This window comes from Mustela nivalis (genome assembly GCF_964662115.1).
Source record: "Mustela nivalis genome assembly, chromosome: 15".
In the NCBI taxonomy this organism is placed as follows: Eukaryota; Metazoa; Chordata; class Mammalia; order Carnivora; family Mustelidae; genus Mustela; species Mustela nivalis.
Genome location: NC_139034.1, coordinates 55,602,836 through 55,623,334, shown reverse-complemented (window position 1 = coordinate 55,623,334; position 20,499 = coordinate 55,602,836). Strand labels below are relative to the sequence as shown.

Here is a 20,499-nt window from a genome sequence, read left to right as displayed (position 1 = left end):
TGTCTTTTGTTAGAAATAATCTCCCACCTGGTATGTCTGCAGAAAAAATATACATCTTTGTTTTCTGGCTCAAAGCCTGTATTTAACATATTGCATACAGGTAAGCATTTTTGAACTGACTTTATTTTCAAAGAGACTTATAAAAAAAATTGAGGACTTGGATCTTTTTGTCTTATCAGTCTATATATGGATATTTATTCACGCAATGGATATTTACTGAAGAACTACTAGATCCAAATCACTGGACTTTGAGCTTCTGAATTGCTAAGGATTTGCTGGAGTCCTTCTTGGCTTTACTGCTCAGTCATTTCAATCTAAAAAGAGCCTTGCTATACAGAGTAGTAACAAAAAAGCAGGGGAGGTGGACGGAAGAAAGCACTCAGAACTCCTTACATAAGGCACTGATTCAGATCAAAACGTCCTATTTCATACAATATGTTACAATAAATTAAATAAGCAGTTTACTTCTTTCCCACTTAGATCTGGTTTAAACTATGAAGGACCATATTCCTAAATATATATACATACGAGTAGGCATATAGGTAAGTATATTTAAAGATAAAAAGTAATTTGATCTTTTTAATTTATTTTTATTTTTATTTTTAAGATTTTATTTATTTATTTGACAGAGAGAGATCACAAGTAGGCAGAGAGGCAGGCAGAGAGAGAGGGAAGCAGGCTCCCTGCTGAGCAGAGAGCCCGATGCGGGACTCGATCCCAGGACCCTGAGATCATGACTTGAGCCGAAGGCAGGGGCTTAACCCACTGAGCCACCCAGGCGCCCCTAATTTGATCTTTTTTAATATATTGTTTTATAGTAAATAGTTGATGTATAAACTGTTGGAAGTGACAGCAATGATCAGCTCCTCTTGACCTTATTCATGCTGTGGCCAGCTTCATCACCACTGACCAAGCTGATAGCCTCTCCTTCACTCCCGTCTTTCACTACGGCTCTAACTTGAGCTACAGATACTTTCACAGGATGGTCTCCATGGGTGACTGAAATTCAGTATGTCGAATGAACTCTCCCAATCCTCCATAGTCTCTGTCTGGGTGAATAGTATCATACTTTATTCAGTCATCTAAATCAGAAATATCTGATTCTTCTCCATCCTAGATTTCTTCTTTTTACTTACTACACTCATTCTAAGTAGTCTGAAACTTAGCTTTTATTGAAATCTCTTTGTAACTCATTCTGTTCCTATCTTGACCCCACTGGGCCTTCATCTTTTCTGGCTTGATTCCTGTTAAGACCTTCCTAATTCTGATCGGGCTCTCTCTTCAATTAATCATCCACAATTCAAGCTTGTCTTTCTAATATGTAAATCTGCATTAAAACACCTCAGTATTTTCTTCTTAAAAAAGAAAGTTCAAAGTCCTTTGTATTAAAGGTAAAAGAGAAGCCTTGGCTGGCTCAGTTAGTAGAGCATGCAACGCTTGATCTCAGGGTTGTGAGTTCAAGCCCCATACTGGGCATGGAGCCTACTTAGGGGGAAAAAAAAGATGGGGCACGTGGGTGGCTCAGTTGGTTAAGCATCTTGCCTTCAGCTCAGGTAATAATCCCAAGGTCCTGGGATCGAGTGCCACATCAGGCTCCCTATCAGTGCAGAGTCTGCTTCTCCCTCTACCTTCACCCCGTGTTTGTGATATGCGCACGTGCCTGTGGGTACACACACTTTCTCTCCCTTTCTAATGGATGAACAAATAATTTAAAAAAAAAAAAAGCGGCAGAGGCTAACTAAATCCAAAAGAAACCAAAGTACAGATCAGAATGTTAATTTGTAATAAGACATATAGTTGTCATTTGTCCAGGAATGCCTACTAGTTTTACCAGCACACTTTCTTTTCTTTTTCTTTTTTTAAATAGTCACAGACCATAAGAAGTCACAGTAAAATGAAAAATTGCATGGTTCTCATATAAACAGATGGAAAGGTTTTGGGTGACCGGAAAAGGTAAGCCAGCTAAAGTCTAAGGTTCACACAATCAGTCTCAGAAGCACATATATGCCAGTGTTTTTGAAACTGTAGGTCTCGTCAATTAAATTGCAATAAAAATGGAAGAACAAAGAAACTGTAGGTCCCCACCCATGGGTGAGAAAATCAATTTAATGGATAAAGACCAGAATTGGGAGAAAAAAAATCAACAGACTAGAATAGAATAGAAAACATCAGAGTACCTGCCGTAGGACTGGGGTAAATTCTGTTTTGAGAAAGTGTGTGATCGTCACGAGGTCACAGTGTGAACTGGTTTTTTGACTGGGGCTCCTGGACCAAAAAATCTGAAAGCAGCTTCTACAGACCAATTTACAGATCTTCAAGCTTAAAGCTAAGCGTAGAGAATCTGTACATCTTGTGTTTTCTCAATCGACTGATAACAAAAAATATTCCTTCTCTGTGTACATGGGGAAGAAGAGAAATAAAACTTCCGATATTAAAAAGGAATTTTATGACCCAAACAAAACAGGACAAGAATTTCAGTGGCTGACAATTCTTCCTGACTCCTTTTATCTGTGTTTGGTTCACTGCAGACCTCCCCTCCTCCCCTCCTCACAAACACAGTCTCTATCAGATGTGTTAATGAAGCGGATTTGCCCCAATCAATTGTGCCTCTTTCCAGGGATTAGCTGCTTTTCCACTGTATAAATTGACTTTTGAGATATTTGATCTCTTACAGGTTCTATTATATGAAACCCTTTTTATATGTATATATGGCATGTAGCTTTAATTCTTATGTGCTGGTTTAGGTTAACTGTATTTGTGATTTTATAAAGAAACAGTACAAAGTAGTGAAAAACTGGATTATCAGTTGTGTTAACAAACCCTCAAGTAAACTGTATTCCAGATTTAGGGAAGCGCCCTGAGGGCTGTGTTAGAAACCAATGACAGGATTAACTGGAAACTGACCAGGACTAATCTACCAGGTTACAATGTGATTCTGGAGATAAAGAACTGATAAGATAGGTACCTTTGTGTCCTGGAGAAGCAGTCAACTCAAACATTAATATATTACTTGGGGATTCTAACACATTGAGAAAGTATGTTGAAAGGAGAAAGAATGATGATAATACATATATCATAAACCTGGTGGATTAGTCCTGGAATCTAGAAAAAGAGCTAGAAATTAAGAATCTATTTGTGTTCAACCATCAGAAAAGAGCCGCTTTTCTAAAGAAAAGAAAGACGCTGTCTAGTAGATATAATAACTTTGTTTTCCAAAAAAGATGGAAGCTGGGAATCACAGAAATAAGTATTTAAAGAGTCTTCTCAGGCAGAGCCCAACCTAAGTGAGTCTAAAACAGCTGACCTGGCTCTCCTACCAATTTAAATGAGAGACTGTCCCAGATCATTCCACCTTCACTGCCCTCCCTCCATGCTTACAAAGAAAGGAATAAAGTCTTGATATAAACAATATATATTAGACATCCTATTACTGAATAATGGAAAGAAGCACAAATTAGAAAATAATCTGTGAATACTGTTCTCTTTCTGCCTTTGGAATTTCTCACTTTCTAAGCCTCATTGTCACCTTTAAAATCTTCTTCAAGGCCCAAGCCTCAAATACTCCAGGAGCCCATCAACATCACAGTATCTATTCTTTCTTTAAATTTCTATGGCACTTAGCATTTTCTTTATTTTTACTTTAAAGTAGTCCAACCCATTTCATCTATATCAAAATGATCAAATATTCTATCATGTTTAGGAAGAGTGCCTGCATGTAGTCAAGACAAATTTGTTGAACCAAATTGTACTTATTTGAACATTTTTTGTCTTCCAGATTACCACATGTAGCGTTCTAAATCACTTCTACACAGAGTCATGTCATCATAAAGTCATTTATGTAAAAATTACATAAATGTAATATACCTGTCCAATAGATGACAGCCATTGAGATAACCAATCTAAGTTAAGGCCTGAACCCTACCATCAACTCGAATTTGGAAGCTTCATTTACAATGTACTGGTGCCACTATTCTTATGATGTTTCCTGCCCTCCTGGAGTTTGAGCCTCTTTTTGTTTCAATGCTTACAATCTGCTTGGAGAAAAGACTGAGAGCAGGACTGCTAACATCTGCACTTTTATTGAGAAAATGGTGACAATGATATGAATCTTGAGTAAAAATGCTGGTTTGCAAAAGGATGGTAGTTAGTCCTATGGTGCTCTGGAATGAAAAAGGAAAGTTGCTCCAAAGAGGATGAGAACAGCTCCAGTTTTTTTTTCTAGAAAGGAGCGACTTCAGGCAAGAGAAAAGGGCTAGGACAACTAAAAGCTACCTTGAGAGAGAAAGTAGAGGATGAGCTGGAATGTACTGGGTGTTTATGAATGAAAGGGAAGAGATGGTGCGGGCTGTTGTAGAAGTAGCACTAACCACAGCCTTGGGCACTAACCCCAGCCTGGGGGAGTTGCTGCTTTCACTCTCCCTGTCCTTTAGTGTAATACTCAAGTTCCCCACCCAATAAAGTTTTAACAGCTAAAAAGGTAAGTAAATCAGGAAGGCACATAATAACCTTTTTTTTTAAAGCCCTCAATTAGCAAATATTTATTGAGTATCAACTTTGTTCAGGAGCTGTGCAAGGAATGGAAACACAGCACTTTCATTCCGTGACTCAATCAAGACTTGGTTGGTATGTTGAATGCCTAAAAAACAACTCTGCCCTATCTGTAATTTCAATGGCCAGAACTTGAGAAAGGTGTCTATCAAATGCACCTTTGGAGTCCTCTTCATGTATAAATATTATGTGGGCCCTATAAAAGTTTCTTTTGAATATAAAAGCACATAAAGACAAATGTCTCAAGCTCTTATCCTTCATTCTCTTCTATATCACAGCTCTCCTTCTACCCTACTGCCCCACTGACAGTAGTTTTGTTTCCTCATCCTTTCAATGCATATATGAACACACATCCATCCACCTATTCAGCATAAATTTGTTATCAGGGAAAAATATCAATAGCAAATAATTTCAGCCAAAGGATCTGGAAGCAAATTAGAAATGTTTCCATTTTAGTTATAAAACTGTAAGATTATGAAATAATTAGATATTATTTTTACATATTTGCATCATAAATTCCTTGTTAACAAGATCAGACGAGATGTTAAGAAAAATGTTGCTATGGAAAATTGAAAATATTCAAAATAGTAACTGTAAAAATTATAATGCCTGAAAAGAGTAATAGCATGTTCGTATAAAAAATATCTAGACCTCATTTCATACTATCTTTCCCCTCATTTTACAGATTAGAACCAGTTCAGAGTGTTTATGTGACTCCTTCCAGGTTACCCAGTCAATTCACATTAATAATTTTGCATTAGATCATAGTCTTGATTTGACTGGTTTCCAGTATTAGTTCTCAGTTTTCATTAGTATATGCTGAGTTCATACCTTTTTTTTTTTTTTTTTAAAGTAGGCTGCACCCCCGACATGGGACTTGAACTCATGGCCCTGAGATTAAGAGTTGTATGCTCTACTGGTTGAGTCAGCTAGGTGCTCTCGAGCTCATTCTCCTTTTGAAAAATTTTCCCTTATTATAAAAGAAATTAAGTTTATTATAGAAAAAGCCCCATGAAACACATATGGATAAAAAGAATATAAAAACCACTCAATTAATACTTTATATTTTGAATCTTCTTAATTTTATTCTCACTGCAAAGACTTATTTTGAGGTACTGGAGAAATTTTACTGTTAATTATATACTGGTTGCAGTCTGGATATCAGAATCAGGTTACCAGCCAAAGTTAGAAATGCAGGAGGTTAGAATCAGAAGGAACAGTTCACTGCTTGGAACAGAGAAGGGTCAGAAAAGCAGCTCAGAGGGTGTACAGGCTTTAAGTATTTGGCTGTGTCTTGTGATTTTTCATCTGACCTTACTTATTCCATCAACATCTATGTATTTAGTCTGCTCTCTTCTGATAGATTATAATATAACAGACATATGATATTGTCTGCCATCACCTTAACCCAGTTTCTGAGCTATGGTCCTTTGGAATAAATAGCTCTAGGCAGCTTATTTGGTACCATGTGATTCCTGTTCACTAATAAGAGTGGCCATTCAGTAGCCTGGCTAATAACCTTAACAACTCTTGCTACAAAGGCATATCACCTAACAAAAACAAGCTGCACCAATTGGATTCCTGTGTTTGGAAAATACACAGAGAACTAGGTTAAAAGAGAGTCGATGTGGGAAGGAAGCATGTCTCAAGACAAGGGGCCAGGAGCAAATTAATGAGGAAGTGGAAACTGTGAGTAAGCAGAAACTGGGAGAGAAACAAAGAGAAGCTGGTGTACCACCAGAGGAAAAGATCCCAGGACACAGCTGTGGAAACCCGGAAATCCGTATAGCTGTCTTGTTTCCTGGCTGGTCAATCTAGGCTTCCTGTTTTCTCTCTCCTGTCAGCTCAGTCTCCATTACCACCACATGGATCCTTACAATAATTATCCCTTATTCCATCTAAATTGTAACTCACTGTCATTTTTTAAAAAAAGGATGTTGAACCATGTAGTCACCAAGCAATCTCTCATATCACGTTGCTTTCCAGTGGCATTATCCAAATGTATAATGAAGTAGCTTAGATCAGACGCTCCTATACTTGACTGATTATTATAATCATTTTGGAAGCTTTAAAAGACTAAAATTTGGGGCGCCTAGGTGGCTCAGTGGGTTAAGCCTCTGCCTTCGGCTCGGGTCATGATCCTGGAGTCCTGGGATCGAGTTCCCGAATTGGGGGTCTCTGGCTCAGCGGGGAACTACTTCTCCCTCTCTCTCTGTGATCTCTCTCTGTCAAATAAATAAATAAAATCTTTTAAAAAAAACCCCAAAACAAACAAACAAAAAAACCCCTAAAATTCTGGGGACTCACCAAATCAGAGTATCATAAAGAAAATCTGTCTGGTTTTGAGTCTCTGTTCAAATTGTAAAAATCATGTTTCTTCTGGGAAATTAATGCAAGGATGGGAAACCATGTTAAAGTGTAATATATATATTTTTAATTTTATTTATTTATTTGACAGACAGAGATCACAAGTAGGCAGAGAGGCAGGCAGATAGAGAGAGAGGTGGAAGCAGGCTCCCTGCTGAGCAGAGAGCCCGATGCGGGGCTCGCTCCCAGAACCCTTGGATCATGACCTGAGCTGAAGGCAGAGGCTTTAACCCACTGAGCCACCCAGGTGCCCCTAAAGTGTAATATTTAATAATGCTACTATTTTCATTCTGTTGCCTTTTAATTTTTATTCATAAAAAATGATATTAAAAATTATGCATCAAAATTAAAACATCATTTTCAGTATTTTCTTTTCTTTTTTTTTTTTTAAAGATTTTATTTATTTATTTGACAGACAGAGATCACATATAGGCAGAGAGGCAGGCAGAGAGAAAGGAGGAAGCAGGCTCCCCAATGAGCAGAGAGCCCGATGCGGGGCTCGATCCCAGGACCCTGAGACCATGACCTGAGCCGAAGGCAGAAGCTTTAACCCACTGAGCCACCCAGGTGCCCCAGTATTTTCTTTTTTAATCTAAATCTTTCTGATTTAGTTTTTTGAGTGACTCCTATATATGTACATGTCTATCTAAAAATGTATTTGTTTGGGGCGCCTGGGTGGCTTAGTGGGTTAAGCCACTGCCTTTGGCTCAGGTCATGATCTCGGGTCCTGGGATCGAGTCCCACGTCGGGCTCTCTGCTCAGCAGGGAGCCTGCTTCCCTCTATCTCTCTCTCTGCCTCTCCGTCTACTTGTGATCTCTCTCTGTCAAATAAATAAATAAAATATAAAAAAAAATAAAAATGTATTTGTTTATGCTAATATAATTTTAATATTATATTAAATATTAACTGTATGCTAATAATATTAATTTTATGCTAATATGATTGGTTCTATACTTATGAAGAACCTCTTAAAAATTTTTTTTTTTTTTTTTTTAGATTTATTTATTTATTTATTTGACAGAGAGAGATCACAAGTAGGCAGAGAGGCAGGCAGAGAGAGAGAGAGGAGGAAGCAGGCTCCCCGCTGAGCAGAGAGCCCGACGCGGGACTCGATCCCAGGACCCTGAGATCATGACCTGAGCCGAAGGCAGCGGCTTAACCCACTGAGCCACCCAGGTGCCCTACTTATGAAGAACCTCTTAGAACAAAGTATACTAATTACCAATAAGAAGGGGACGGAGATATTTTGCATGTCTTTTTATTCTTAGATAAGTTGAAAAATTATACAAAATGTCCCTCTGATTCCCCTACAAGTAGTCCTGAAGATAAGAGGAAGTAAATGCTAGATTAAGACTCATTTCTGGGCTAGTCCATTATGTTAACTAAAAACCAACTATCAGTTGTAAGGTAGGTAATACATACATTCAGGAAAGGGATTAATATAGATCTCTCAAGACCTTTAAATAAAACTGAAAATTAGTTTAAAACCAACATGAATAAGACGTAAGAAACCTAAGTAAAATATATTTATGAAAATCAGAGATATTAAAATTCTAAGTTAATTTTGGTTGTACTTACAAAGAGTGTTGGTTTGGGTATAAATATATTGTCTTCGTGTCCTCTAGGCACATTTAAAGTCTTTGATTTATGATTCTCTGTCATATTTTTTGCATCTGTTTTAGTAAGAAGTAACTGGTCCTCAGAATGCTTACTACGCATATTGGTGACAATCTGTTTCATTACTGCCAATTCCTGTTGATAGACGAAAACAGAAGATAATGGCAAGTATGATTTTAGCAAGCAGACTAAAAATGATGGATGTTAAAAAACATTTATTTTTATTCTTGAAGTAGAAGAAACATTTGAAGCAATCACTATATGAATGAGGAAAGCTGTGAAACGAACAACATGTCAATGTACAGTGATGCACATAATTATCGATTCATATCATTAGTATTTTTAGGATGGTGAGTGATAAATATATCATTCCACGCTCTAGTGGGTCCCTGATTTTTCTGCATATTGGGATCACCTGTGGCACTTCAAAAACTGCTGATGTCTGTGTCCCACCGGCAGAGATTGTGAGTAATTGGACAGGGAGGTGGCCTTGGCTTTGGCATTTTCTAAAGCTCTCCAAGTGATTCTAACAGACAAACCTGAGAACCACTGGCACAGCTACTTTCCACCGAGCTTTTCTATACCGGGTTTGTTGAACAGATGATTTAGGCACTTAATTTTCTCTCTTCTACTTCTTCAACGATCTTATTCCCTTTTGAAGTCTTATAAGAAGATGATAGGGAAGAAGAGTCCAAAACATTTCTTCTTGCCTACTAATCACCAGCTCAAACCTTAAGTTTAATACAATTTCAGGATTTCTTTAATCATGCCATTCCCTATTCTTTTACAAATGAAAACTGGACTTGGCTTTAGCAGTTGCTGTTTGAACTAAGAGTTAATTATGTTGAACTTGTTAAAGAGCTCCGATCACAATTTTCAGGCATTTACTCTTCTAAGTCTGTTTTGTCTTTTATTTCTCCCCACATCAAACCTTCTAACACTAATTAGTTGATATTTGTGATTAATTGCTAAATTCGTTCAATCAAATAGAAGCATATGAAGAGAGGACAGACTAAACTATCTCCTTTACCTTAGTATTTGTAGAATAGTGGTGGGCTATGTTGCAAGTCATTTTTTCCCATTATTTTATTTCATTTTCATGCCAAGACACCAAAGCTACGGTGACAGATAGATGTTCTGCTCCCTTCTACTAATCTGTTTATAGACATCAGCTCTGGCTCAGAGCAAGTTCCTACAGGCCTTCCCCCCGCCCTTCCCCCCGCGGCTGTCATTAGTTCTATTTAGAACCATCTAGCTTGAGTGGGTATTTTAAAACAGAGCTGTTGAGTTCAAGCCACCAAGCCTTAATAAATCTTAGGGCCAATAGAGGAGCTGGGAGAAATGGTGCCGGAATCCGTCTTCTCCCTTCTGAAGTCCTGGGGTTGGCTGGGCCGCTGCACGTGAGAATGTGGACCTCTTCAGACACAGCCAATCTGACAGAATAGCATCTGAGCCTTTTGAGGGATCTTTTGGCTTTCAAGATTGTGTTATTTCATGTATGTGGTCTCCATAGTGAAGTCCATGATCACCGACTTGAGGCAAACATGGCTGGTATTCTGGCAGACTTCAGCTCCTGTTCTACTAACTGTTTAAGTCGAAGGGGAAGGAGAGATGATGGTCTCTCAGGCTATTGACAGAAAGTTTTTCTATCTTAATGAACCTATGTTTACTTGCCGTAAGTTTTGTATCTTGGCATGAAGATAAAATAATAGGAAAAAATGACCTTTAACACAACATACTGCTTATCTACAGATCAGTAAGGTAAAGGGCATTGTCTGTGCTGGGGAAGGGGACAGGTGCGGCAATGAGGATGAGGAGGGAGAACGGGCAGGAGGTGCAGGGACATTAGGCAGAGGCCTTTGGCTCCTGAGTGCCCAGGAGGAGGCCGGCATTGCGTCTCTCTTTGCCTTCCTTCTCCTGCCGGTAGAGGAGGAGTTACAGGAAACAGCTCATTCCTGATGATGGTCAGGAGACAGAAGAGAAATTCACAAGTCTTTGCTTCATCCAGACTAGGATCCCCTCAATTTAGGGTGTGGTCACAGTCTGTTCTCGTTCTTCTGGCTGCATTAGACAATGTTAGCACGGTTTCTGAAATGCAGGTAAGGAATACTGTACAAACAACACAGTTCTATAAAATGCCTACTAAAAAAAATATAGCTACGATGGATCCCAAAACAACATGTAGGAATTTTTTTTCAGTTTTATTATGTTTGGTCACATAAATGATCCATTCCTTTTTTATCAGTGGTAAATCTAGGCAAAGAAAATTCCACTTTAACATCAGAGAGTATCCACAATACCATCATGTACTAAACACACAGAAAGCCAAGCACATGTACTGGAAATATTTTAGCATTAGGTTAGAAGTCAAAGACACATCTATTCCTGACTGTTACTCACTGTGTAAACTTAGGCAATCTACTCTGGTTCAATGAGCTTCAGTTTCCTAATTGATAAAATGTATGCTTGTGTTACTTTTTTGGATATTTGCCAGTGTGATAAGCGAGTATGTTTATTTTGCATTTCTTCTATTGTGAGGTTGAGCAGCTTTTCATATATTTAAGGGTATTTGATATTCTTGGCCCATTTTTCTCCTGGCTGATGGTCATTTTCTTACACATTTCAAGGAGCGCTTTGTGTTAGAGATCTGACCCTTTGTAAAATTAGTGGCAGTCTCCCCTGCCCCCTCTACCTGTTTATCTTTTATCTATGTTCATGATTTATTTATTATTATTATTTTTGGCTATGCTGAGCTTTCTGATTCTGATGTGGCTGAAGATCTTAATCTCTCATTTTACAGCCTTCTCTGTGTCTTCTTCATTTTCCTCCAGTTACATTTATGCTTTCTTTTTCTTTTCCTTTTCAAATGTTTAGACCTCTGATCTGTCTGAAGTTTATCCTGGCTTAATGAAGGGTGTGGATTCGACATCTTTCCCCCATAACTATTCTGTGATAACATTATGTACTCACCTATTTCAGATGCTTATCTTTATCGTACACTAAACTTCCATAAGTAGATGATTTATTTCTGGACTTTTCAACTCAATTCCAATAGTCTGTCAGTTCATGTACCCTGTTATGTTTAATGATTTGCATACATTTTAATTCTATCCTTAGAGACAGGGGTGGACTTAGGTTAAATTAAAAGAAAAACTTAGAACTGACTTTTATGATACTGAGTCTTTCTAACCATGACAATATTTTAATAGATCTTTCACTGACATTTTGGGCATAAATTGTCATGTCCTTAATGGTAATAGTATTACAAATAAATGGTTGTAATTATGAGATTTCAATCCTCAGACGGACAAAAATAAATAAACCAACATTAACATATATGAGCTAGAAAACTTACTTTCACTACAAAACAGAATCGTTTGGTCAGATGAAGTCACCTTGAAATCTTCTGGTTTGTTCCTATCTGGTTTGGGTTTTACCATGTTCTTGTCTGGCTCCTGATGGTGGCTCCATCTCCTATTTAAGATTCTGCTCTGATTGTTTGGACTTGACTTTTGCATTTCATTTCCCTTGCTTTTTTTTTTTTTTTTTTTTTTAAGATTTTATTCATTTATTTGTCAGAGAGAGAGCACAAGCAGGCAGATTGGCAGGCAGAGGCAGAGAGAGAAGCAGGCTCCCTGCTGGACAAGGAGCCCGATGCGGGACTTGATCCCAGGATGCTGGGATCATGACCTGAGCCGAAGGCAGCAGCTTAACCTTAAGACTGAGCCACCCAGGCGTCCCATTTCCCTAGCTTTTGATTCTGCTTTTCCATGTCCTTAAACCATCCTTTTCTGATTGGTCAGTAGAGTTATTTGTCCTCGTATTTAATGACTTACAAATAATGTTCACTGCAGAGCAGAGAGTGTGATTAGATGCACAAGAAAGGATCCTCTGATGTTTGAAGGAGAATGTTTCAGTATCATGTTCAATTGAATTCTTTTTCTTACACTGCATCTATTGCTCAAAATCATGCCATTTACTTAGGTTCCTATTTGTACTCTGATTTTCTTACAGAGATTTCCCTCCTCCTTAGAGTTCTGCCTTTTTTTCTCTCATTGATGGAAATAATATATGCCTTTTCCCATATTACCTAAGATTAGCTTCTTAATCATGCTATTTATTAGCTGCGTTCAATTTTGTAGACTGTTTTTAAGACTGATGCACAGTCATTATTGTGAATTTCTTTTTATTACTTTATTTCTTATCTATCTTGGTAAGTTCCATCATTTCTGAGAGGGTATTGTGAAAGAAAGTATTGTGCTTTCCTTCAGGACTTTGATGGTATTATTTGTTGTTTCCTAAGTCAAATTTCCGAGAACTATGGTGCCAAGCTGATTATTTCTTTGCAGGTATTTTTTTTTTCTTTCTGTGATCTACATTGTTTACCTTTTCTGCATTAGTTTCCATCTTTTTTACCTTTTTCTAAGTTTTAGGAGAGTTTGTTGACCTTTCCTCACATTGTTCTCCTGACGTTTTTACTTACTTATAATAATTTCATGATTTGTATTTTAGCTAAAATATCACCAATTTTTTTTTGCTTGCTATTTCTCATTTTATGGAAATACTACTTTTCAAATTTTCCTGAAAAAATGAATTATAATATCTTGTAAATTCTTTTCTGCTATGGAATTTTGTTTTTGTTTTCTTTGGAGAACAGGATCAGTTTCTTTGTTGTGATTTTTGTGCTAATTATTCCTTTTCTTGCAGTTTCTGACAGTCTTTGGTGTGTGTTCCAAATTACGAACAAAGAACCAGATTAAAAGTTTTCTTTCTGTTTTTCATTTCATTCATGTGAACAACTGAGTCTTCCCTCTGCATATGTGGATGAGAAAATCTGTTTAGTAGGCTTCATTGTAGTGCTCATGCAACAAGCAGGCTCTCTTCTCCAAAATGACAGAATGGGGAGTTCCCTAATCTGGAGCCCTTTATTCTGGCTGTGTTAGCCTAATCTTGGCAAATGCTCTGTTAATTTCTCAAAATATTTTTTAAAATTCCCATTTTTAAAAATTATACAAGCAATACTTATTCATTGTAAAATTCACATGCTGTAAAAGTGACATGCCCCAATTCTCTTTCCTTTTAGCTACTAGTTTGAGAACTTTACATACTGTTTATATACAGAGTCTGATTTATAATATTAGTCATTAATTCTGGCACTTTTATGCTGATTCTCAAAAAACTAATAGTATATATGTCATAATCCAGTATATCAAATACATTAAAAAAATTACAATAACTTCAAGAATGAATGAACCATTCATTAAAATTAACAGCTCTAGCACTGCATCTGGCTATTCAATGGAGACTTAGGATACAACTGAAATAAAATGAAACAATAAAAACCACACTGCTGTAAAATAATTACTATTCGGAATAGGAAGAATTAAGGGCCAAGTTCTTACGAAACTTGATGATGAGGAGAAGGTGATGAGGAGGATGAGGATGGGGACAACAACTGTTACTGCATAAATAATCTCTATAAGAGAGAGGCTGCTGTCTTGACTCCTAATCACATAGCTCGGCCATTTAATATAAACTCGCGGTGGTGTATTAAAACAGCTCAACTGCCGAGCAGCTGCGTAACAGTACAGCAGAGCTGATGCCAATAAGTTGCTGAAAGTTGTAAACTCGGCAAAGATGTTGGCAAGGGGACACACAGATGGCATTTCTTGATGAAAATAGCTCTGACAAGTATAATGCAAAGTATGTGCTCCACTGGAGGTCAAATGTAATGTTTTTACATAGAAATAACAACGTATCATGGCTAACAAGTCAGATAATTCTGTGCATCTTTCCCACTTGAGGTAAACAGGAGGTAAAAACCTCCTTGTTTTAAACCAAGTGCATACATATTTTGGATATTTAAACCTCATCAGAAGGGCTATTTAAAAAACATTCTATTATGGAAACTTTCCAATATACAAAGAATAGATGAAGCTCTCAGTTCTACAGCCCCACAGGAACAATGATGAACGTTTTGCCAATATTGTTTTTTTAAAACAGCTTTAGTGAGATATAATTCACAACCACACGGTCATCCATTTAAACTGTATAATTCAATGGTTTTTAGTATATTCATGGATATGTGCACATTAGCAAAGTCAATTTTAAAACTTTATTACCTCAGAAAGAAACCGGGATTCCTTTAGAAATTACTCCTTGATCCCACCTTCCTCTCGACTTCCCAGCCTGAAGCAACCACTAATCTATTTTCTCCCTCCTTAGACTTCCCTGTTCCCAACATCTCATATGAACAGAATCATGATGTATGTAGTCTTTTGTTACTGACTTCTTTAACTTAGCATAATGTTTTCAAGGTTTATCCATGTTATAACATATATCAGCATCTCATTTCTTTTTATGGCCAAATAATATTCTACTGTATGGTTATACCATATTTTGTTTATTCATTCATCAGCTGATAGACATCTGGGTTGTTTCCACTTCTTGGCTGTTGTGAATAATGCTTTCATAAACATTCATGCACAAGCTTTGTGTGTGTGTGTGTGTGTGTGTGTGTGTGTGTGTGTGTGTATGTTCATGTTTCATTACTTTTGGGTATATACCTAGGAGTGGATTGCTGGGTCATATGGTAACTCTGTGTTTAGTTGTTTGCAGCACTGCCAGACTGTTCTGCCAACAATGTTTTATCTGTTTCTTTACCAATTTTTCTGAAATATTTCAAAGCAGATTACAGACCTCCTGATCATTTCACTTACAAACACTTTAGTAGAGATTTTTAATACATGATTTTTGAGGAAGTTAAAATATACTTTGAATGTCAATGCTACTACACCCTATCTATGGCAGAACTGTTGGAGAATAGCGTCAGTAACTACAACTGCCAACTCCTATTTTCCAGCCCCTCCCTCAGTCTTCCTGTCTAAACACTTGTTTCATTTGTAGGCTAACCTTTGCCTGGGTTTGTTCCTTTGCCTCAAGGTGAGAATATAAAGTTTTTAGGTTTGGAGAGAGAAAGAGTGAGGAAAAGAGCTAACGTTCACTGAGTATCTACTATGTGCTAAGCTTTGTGTTATGTATCTGATATGCTAATTTAATCCTCTTCTGGGGTGCCTGGGTGGTGCAGCTAGTTGGGTGTCTGACTCTTAGTTTCAGGGTCATGAGATAAAGCCTCATGTTGCTGTCGGCTGCTTAAAGCCCTCTCTCTCTCTGCCCCTCTCGTCCCCTGCACGCTCTCTCTCAAATAAACCTTTAAAAAAATAGTAATTTAATCCTCTTCTAAATACCAAAAGGTAAATATTACTTTAATTTCGAAGATGAAAAATAAGCTTAGAAGGTTATAAGAAATTTAGCCAAGTCCATTAGTTACTAAAAAGTGAAACCCGTTTTTAAATGTAGATCATTCTGTGTTCAAAGCTGTCATTATTTATAAAATAGTTTATCTTCTGTCAAAGGTTCTGATACACACACACAATTTCAGGTTTGGAAGGGATCTTCAAGATATTTAACTAGGCCTCTATACAAAACAAAACAAAACAAAACAAAACAACAATAACAACAACAAAAAACCAGAGCAAAACAAAATAAAACATGTCTGCTTATAATTTCTATTTCTACTCTTAGGCTTTAATTCCAGCCTTTGGAGACATGTATAACAAGTCTATTACTGCCTCCTTCCCATGCTTGCTTTGAATTTCTTACATCTCTCTAAATCATTTCTTCTGTAAACATCCCCAGTTCATTCATTCCTTTTATGACTGAAAAGAATTCTTGAGTTCTTTCACCATCCTGATGGTTGTTCTCACATTACCTTCTAGTATCGGAAAGTTTGGAACCTAGAACAGAACAGAGAAGTCTTGGCCAGAGCAGAGCAGAGTAAGACTAGCTACTCCTTATTCTAAAGCACGGAAGATGACATTCAAGTTTTTGGAACCCTACCTTATCCACAACTGAAAGCTTAGCGAGAGCTCTAGTATATACATGAAAGAGAGACAACTGTGCTGTCATAGCCTAAGGGACATAATTAGTCACCTGGTACATTCTTTCCTGAACTTGGATATAATCTTAAGGTCATGCTCAACAGTGATCTAAGTACAGAAAGAGGCTAGTATTAACACAATAAAGTAGGCCCCTGAGTTGAAATCACTGCCGTGGTTGACAAAACAGAAGTGTGGGCCCTTTGATTCTGTTCTGATTGGCTTGTACACACCCTTTACGTAGTCTGATTGCTGGATAGTGTATCTTGGAATTCTGAATGCTCTGCCTTCCCGTAGGCATTCTCTCTTGGTGCCCTGCTCCCTTTCTGTAGCAGTATTTGTCTAGCTGCTGTCTAGATTCTGGCCTTTACTATCTCAGTATAACCTGATAGGTTTTGATGCATATTCTAGCTGATTTCCATGATAGCCATCAGACTCGAAACACCGTGCTCTATCTACTTTGAGGACTGGTTTCCAGAGAGCGGCTCACTCCACTGTCTGTACTTTCTTGCCATGTTGTATTCCCAGCCTTCCCGCAGTGGTAGCTCCCTGATGCGTAATCAGTGACTTTAGTTTATATCAAAATACTGCCAGTACAGTACCTGACAGGATTATGATATAATTACCTCATATCTAACAATTTCTCCTGGCCACCACACATTTCCAGAGACTTATTTTATAGCTTTGCAGTTTTGTGTGTCTCCTCATGTTCTAGAAATGTTTGGTTTGTTATAAACTTCTATGATTCCAAGAGAATCATAAAAACAGAGGGATAGATATGATAGCAAGAGGTCTTTACTTGTTCCTTATTGGTAAAAAAAAAAAAAAAAAAAAAAAAAGGTCAGAGAAATGTACTTACTATTTAAAAGAAAATATGCCAGACTTCTAAAATATAGTGGGAAAAAGTACATATTTCATTCTAAAATACAAATTCAAGAAATTAGATAATAATAGGCCTATATGATACCTAAGAGATGTAAAAAAAGTTAAAAGGACATACATACACATCTAAAATATTATGATGAGATATTTTATTGCTTCAAATAAGAGTTTTATTTGCCAGGTACCACAAAGATATTTGTAATTTTAAAGATGATGAGAAAGACGAACCAAGCCAAAACACTTATGAAAATCAAAATAATTTAACCTAGTTGTACTAAGTGCTATACAAGTCCACATAAACATAGAGGCCCACAGAGTACAATCTAAAAGAAATTCATGTGTCTTTTATGCAACTCAAAATCGAGGAGAGTTAACATTCCACAAGATAGACAACTGAGATTTAGCTGCTCCTTCTGTGAAATGGGTATAAGATCATCACCAGTTCCTGTGAGGCTTAAAGAAATCAGTATTTTTTTTAATTAAAGATTCTATTTATTTAAAAAAAAAAAAAAAGATTCTATTTATTTATTTGACAGAGATCACAAGAGAGGAGGAAACGGGCTCCCCGCTGAGCAGAGAGAGCCTTTTGCCAGGCTTGATCCCAGGACCCTGGGATCATGACCTGAGCAGAAGGCAGAGGCTTAACCCACTGAGCCAACCAGGAGCCCTAAAGAAATGAGTATTAAAAAATTCCAAAGTCGGAGTGCTCTCTGCTCAGCAGGGAGCCTGCTTCCTCTTCTCTCTCTGCCTGCCTCTCTGCTTACTTGTGATCTCTCTCTGTCAAAATAAAGAAGTAAAATTAAAAAAATTCCAAAGTCATACATAAATATTAAACATTCTTATTATTAACTGAAAACTCTAGATGGCACAAGCATGGAGGAATAATTTAAAGCTTTTCCTTTCTTTGATTTCTTAGTTCCTAAATATACTTGGTTGAAAGCAATCTATAACTGATTTGTAAGTATGTTAGTATAACATAATTGATCTGAAAATTTTTAAATATTAGGGAAGAAAGAAGCCATAAAAACTCAAGATACTATTATTACTGATATATAATTGGCTTGGTTTTGGCACACTTTCTTATTAAAAAGTTTTCTTAGAAAGATTTTATTTATTTGAGAGAGAGTCATTGAGAAAGAACACAATTTGGGGTGGTAGGGGAGAGGCAGAAGGAAAGGGAGAGGCAGAGTCCCTGCTGAGTAGGGAGCCCAACAAGGGGCTCTATGTCAAGACCCTGGGATCATGACCTGAGCTGAAGGCAGACGCTTAACCCACTGAGCCACCCAAGCACCCCTGGTTCTGGCATACTTTTAAAAGTATATGTAAATTCGACATTAGCAATGAGTTATTTTTTGCAATATTTTACTCCCTGAATTTCCTTGGACTTGAATTCACTTACCTTTATATGGCAAAAATAAGCATTCTAAAACTTTATAGAGAAAATATGACTTCTCTTGTATGTGCATTTTAGGTTTTCATTACAATAACTGTCTTTTTTTTTCTTTCTTCTTTTTTACTTGAGAATGAATTTTTAAAAATTATTTTATTGACATAATAATATATTATTTGCCCCAGGGGTACAGGTCTGTAAATTATCAGGCTTACACATTTCATCGCACTCACCATAGCACATACCCTCCCTAATGTCCATAACCCAACCACCCTCTCCCTATCCCCCCACTCCCCCCAGCAACCCTCAGTTTGTTTCATGAAATTAAGAGTCTCTTATGGTTTGTTTCCATCCCAATCCCATCTAATAATTGTCTTAAGGGGCGCCTGGGTGGCACAGTCAGTTAAGCGTCCAAATCTTGGTTTTGGCTCAGGTTATGATTTTAGGGTTTTGATCTTAGGGCCCTGATCTCAGAGTCATGAGATTGAGCCTTGTGTTGGGCTCATGCTCAGTGCAGAGTCTCCTTGGTCTTCTCTTTCTCCCTCTGCCACCACCCCCAGACAACCCACACGAGTGGGGACTCTCAAATAAGTAAATAAATCTTTTTAAAAAATTCACCTAAACTCACTAAATCAAAACAAATTTTAACTGGAAGAGCATCACTAAGGTGAGAAATGTATAAATCTAAGAAACAATTACATCTTCATCTAAAGAAAAATTAACTTAGGCCCTCACTATTTTTTTTTAGTCATGCTGATGTAAAATTTAACTACATAGGTATATAAGAAAAACATGTAAAAGGTATCCTTAAGAAAATGTCAAAACAGTTAAGTATGAACCAAAAGGAATGACACACATATAGAAATATGTAATTTGTTTGAACTCTTTATGAAGTGGATTGCCTAAGGGGCACTTGTGGTGCTGAAACGTCCTGAAACTTTCCGAGAAATCACAAAGAACATACGAGTTAGGATCTGGGAACATAAACATACCATAAAAGAATGATAATTATACTGTGACTTCACTTTTAGGAAACCTGGCTAACCACATGTTTGTGATACACAGTGCAGTACAAGGCAAGTATTCTGGGCTAATGGGAGCCCAACATTCAGGCAAAAAATGGGGCTTTGCATAGTCTAGAAACCTTAGTAGGAGCAGTTAGTTAATTCTGGTTACATACTAACTGAAATGCCTGTAGACCCTGAAAGATATTATCAGTAGAAGCACTAAGTAAAAGGGTAGAAGAATCTCAGGTCTTAGAAATAGATATCTCTCACAAATGTGTATTATTTTTGAGAGGCTCGCTACCCATAGAGGTTGCTTGTGGGTACAGGTACCATGTCCAGGGTTTTAGAAGAAGCTTTGTTTTAGAGAAACTTGTCTTCCTAGTGGTTAGTTTTAGATAAAATGAAACTGTTCTTGGGTATAAAGAGTGTCTTTAGTTAAAATGATATCAGTTGTCAGAGGGTATTTTACTATCTGAGGGAAGGGGATGAGGCTATACTAAAGGTTAGTTCCTCAAGTTTTCTATTTGACTATTCTATTTGACAGTTTCAGGTGCAGTTATAATTGAAGATGGTAAAGGACCATAACAATCATTCAACTGAGTACTTACTACGTGCTAAATACTGGGCTAATGGCTAATATGAAAAATGAGGCACTTTACTGGCCAAGTCATATGCATAATTATATAGTGATGTGAACATTAACAAATATTTTAAAAATTATTGGAAAGAAGTAGAAAAAAGGGATGAATT

General features: G+C 37.2%; 1 protein-coding gene across 1 annotated transcript in view; it reads right to left on the bottom strand.

Annotated features, from left to right (window-relative positions):
• Positions 1-20,499, bottom strand: part of PIBF1 (progesterone immunomodulatory binding factor 1) — a 197,436-nt gene that overhangs the window by 461 nt on the left and 176,476 nt on the right. Inside the window, exon 17 of the mRNA XM_082701266.1 lies at positions 8,495-8,668. Within this exon, the coding sequence (XP_082557392.1) occupies positions 8,495-8,668 (174 nt within the window). The remainder of the gene's footprint in view (positions 1-8,494; positions 8,669-20,499) is intronic.